A 2,984-nucleotide genomic window follows, 5' to 3' on the forward strand; every position below is an offset into this window, starting at 1 on the left:
ACCTCGATCATCTAAGAAAGGCATTTATAACTATGCAGAAAAAGGGTTTAAAAATGAATCCTTTAAAATGTGCATTCAGTGTATCAGCTAGAAACTTCCTAGGGTTTGTTGTCTATAAAAAGGGGATTGCCATCAACAAAAATAAAGTTGATGCAATCTTAGCATTATCTCCTCCTAAATCGAAGAAGAAAGTGCAGTCTTTCCTTGGGAAAATTAATTATCTTAGAAGATTCATATCAAATTTTTTGGGTCGAACTTGAGTATTTGCACCTTTGGTGAAACTTAAAAATGAATCTCAGTTCGCATAGACGAAGGAACACCAAGAGACTTTTGGATCACTTAAAGCTTACTTTTCTAGGGCTCTAGTGATGGCAAATGTTTGCCCTCATGAACCTTTAAAATTGTATATTGCAGCATCCATGAATACGATTGGGTGTATGTTGGCTCAAGATGATGAAAATGGACATGAACGAGCCATCTATTACCTTAGTCGAGTATTGACTGATATCGAGACAAGATATTCACCCATCGAAAAATTGTGCTTGTCCTTGTACTATGCTTGTACAAAGTTAAAGTGCTATATGGTAGCCAAACTTGTGAAAGTTATTGCACAAACTAATTTAGTTAAATATATGTTGACATATCCAATGTTGAGAGGTCGATTAGGTAAATGGATGTTGGCTTTAACAGAATTTGATCTGCAATATATCCCAGCAAAAGCTATGAAAGGTCAGGTCATTGTAGATTTTTTTAGTAGATAATTCGAATAATCTGAATGACCAGGGGGCAAATATAGTTGATGTCCACGTCGACTATTGGAAGTTGTATTTTGATGGTTCGAAACATAAAGATGGTACTGGAGTAGGGATTTTAATTATTTCACTAGAGGGAATTCCATCAGAATTTTTGTTTGAGTTAAAGTACCCTTGTTCGAATAATGTGGCTGAATATGAGGCTTTAATACTGAGTTTCGAAATCTTGGTTGAAAAAGGGGCTACAGAAGTTCAAATCCTTGGGGATTCTCAGTTAGTTTTGAAACAGTTATCGAAAGAATTCAAATGTAACAATAAAAAGTTGCAAAAGTATTTAGCAATGGCATGGGAATTGTTGACTTCTTTTCAAAAAGTTTCATTAGTCCATATTCCGAGAATTCAAAATAAAATTACCAATGAGTTAGCTCAAATTGCTTCGAGATATAAGATATTCCCAGGAACACTAAGAAAGCTGGCAAAAATTTGCCAAATTTTGGTGCTTGTTGATGAAAGAGAAGCTTTATGCTTAGATGAATGGAAAGATGACGATTGGAGAAAACCCATTGCTGATTATTTAAATAATCCCAGTGTTCGAGTTAATAGGAAAATAAATTTGAAAGCAATGAATTTTGTGTTGATGGCTGATGAATTATATAAGAAAGGAATCGATGGAACCCTTTCGAGATGTTTAAGTCAAGCCGATAAAGATATTGCTTTAGGAGAAGTCCATAGAGGTATATGTGGTGCTCATCAGGTTAGGATAAAAATGAAATGGTTTTTACGTCAAAATCATGTTTATTGGCCTTCTACGATTAAAGATTGTATCGGTTATGCAAAGGCGTGTCAAGAGTGTCAACGCCATGGAGTGGTACAACAAATCCCAACATCTGAGTTGCATTCGATTATTAAGCCTTGGCCATTTCGAGGTTGGGCTTTAGATCTAATTGGGTTGATACATCCCCCTTCGTCAAAAAATCATAAATTTATCTTAGTGGCAATAGATTATTTTACAAAGTGGGTTGAAGCTATTTCTCTAATAGAAACTGGGCAGAATGAAGTGATAGACTTTATCGAGGAGTATATAATTCATCGATTTGGAATTCTTCATACCTTAAGTATTGATCAAGGAACTATGTTTACTGGTCAGTGAATTAAAATTTTTGCAGCTTCAAGGAACATAAATATGGTTAATTCAACTCCTTATTATGTACAAGTCAATGGGCAAGTCGAAGCAGCAAATAAAATTTTAATCAGTTTGATTAAAAAATAGATTGGAAATAAACCTCGAACTTGGCACGAGACTTTGAGTCAGGTATTATGGGTTTGTCAAAATTCGCCCAAAGGATCAACATGTACTTCTCCTTATAAATTGGTATATGGGCATGATGCAGTTTTGCCATTAAAGATTAATCTCAATACCTTGAGAATTTTGAGGCAGGATGATTTGCCAGTTGATGATTACTGGAATGCAATGTATGATGAGTTAAATGATTTAGACTCAGAGCGTGTTTTAGCACTTGAAAATATGATTCGACAAAAAGAAAGTGTTGCTCGAAATTATAACCGTCAAATAAAAGAGAAATTTTTCAGTATAGGAGAGTTGATTTTGAAAGTTATATTGCCAATAGAAAAGAAGTCGAGATTTCTTGGCAAGTGGTCCCATACTTGGGAATGACCTTTTCAAGTAATTGAGTTGTATTCTAGAAATGCATATCGAATTAAAGATATCGATTTTGGGAATGTGATTAATTCGATAAACAGAAAGTATTTGAAAGAATATCGATGTATGCTGAATCAAGATTAATAATATAAATGAATAAGTCAGAACACAAAAGAGCTATTACATATAAAATATCCTAAGATGGTGAGATAGTAGGTGCCAAAAGTTCTGCTAAGTCAGAATGGAGTTGGACTCTCTCACTGTCCAGGGTAGAGAGTGCTTCAGTTTGCTCGTACTCCTCATTTTATGCCTTGTCAAGTTGCCTTTCATAATCTTCTTGCTTGGCTTCGATAATGCGGAGCTCCTTGAAGAGTTTTTGTTGCTTGTTCTGAGCGGTTGGCAAGGGTATTGCCATGTCATCCTTCCTCTTCCGAATCTTTTCTAGTTTTTTATTGATCTGGACTAGCTCTGCTTCAAGTTCTTCTTCTATTTTATCATAATGGGTTCGAGCAGTGAAGGCTTGAGAAATTCTCAGATCGAATTCTTTGTAAGAGGCCTTTATTGGTCGAAGA

General features: G+C 35.1%; 1 protein-coding gene across 1 annotated transcript; it reads left to right on the forward strand.

The window, feature by feature from the left end:
* Positions 1-368: 368 nt before the first annotated feature.
* Positions 369-2,427, forward strand: LOC107633603 (uncharacterized). The gene is made up of 3 exons (XM_016337211.1): positions 369-734; positions 784-1,894; positions 2,144-2,427. The coding sequence occupies exons 1-3, from the start codon at positions 369-371 to the stop codon at positions 2,425-2,427; spliced, it is 1,761 nt and encodes a 586-aa protein (XP_016192697.1).
* Positions 2,428-2,984: the final 557 nt, after the last annotated feature.

This window comes from Arachis ipaensis, chromosome B3, assembly GCF_059453495.1.
Source record: "Arachis ipaensis isolate K30076 ecotype BB chromosome B3, ASM5945349v1, whole genome shotgun sequence".
Taxonomy (NCBI): domain Eukaryota; kingdom Viridiplantae; phylum Streptophyta; class Magnoliopsida; order Fabales; family Fabaceae; genus Arachis; species Arachis ipaensis.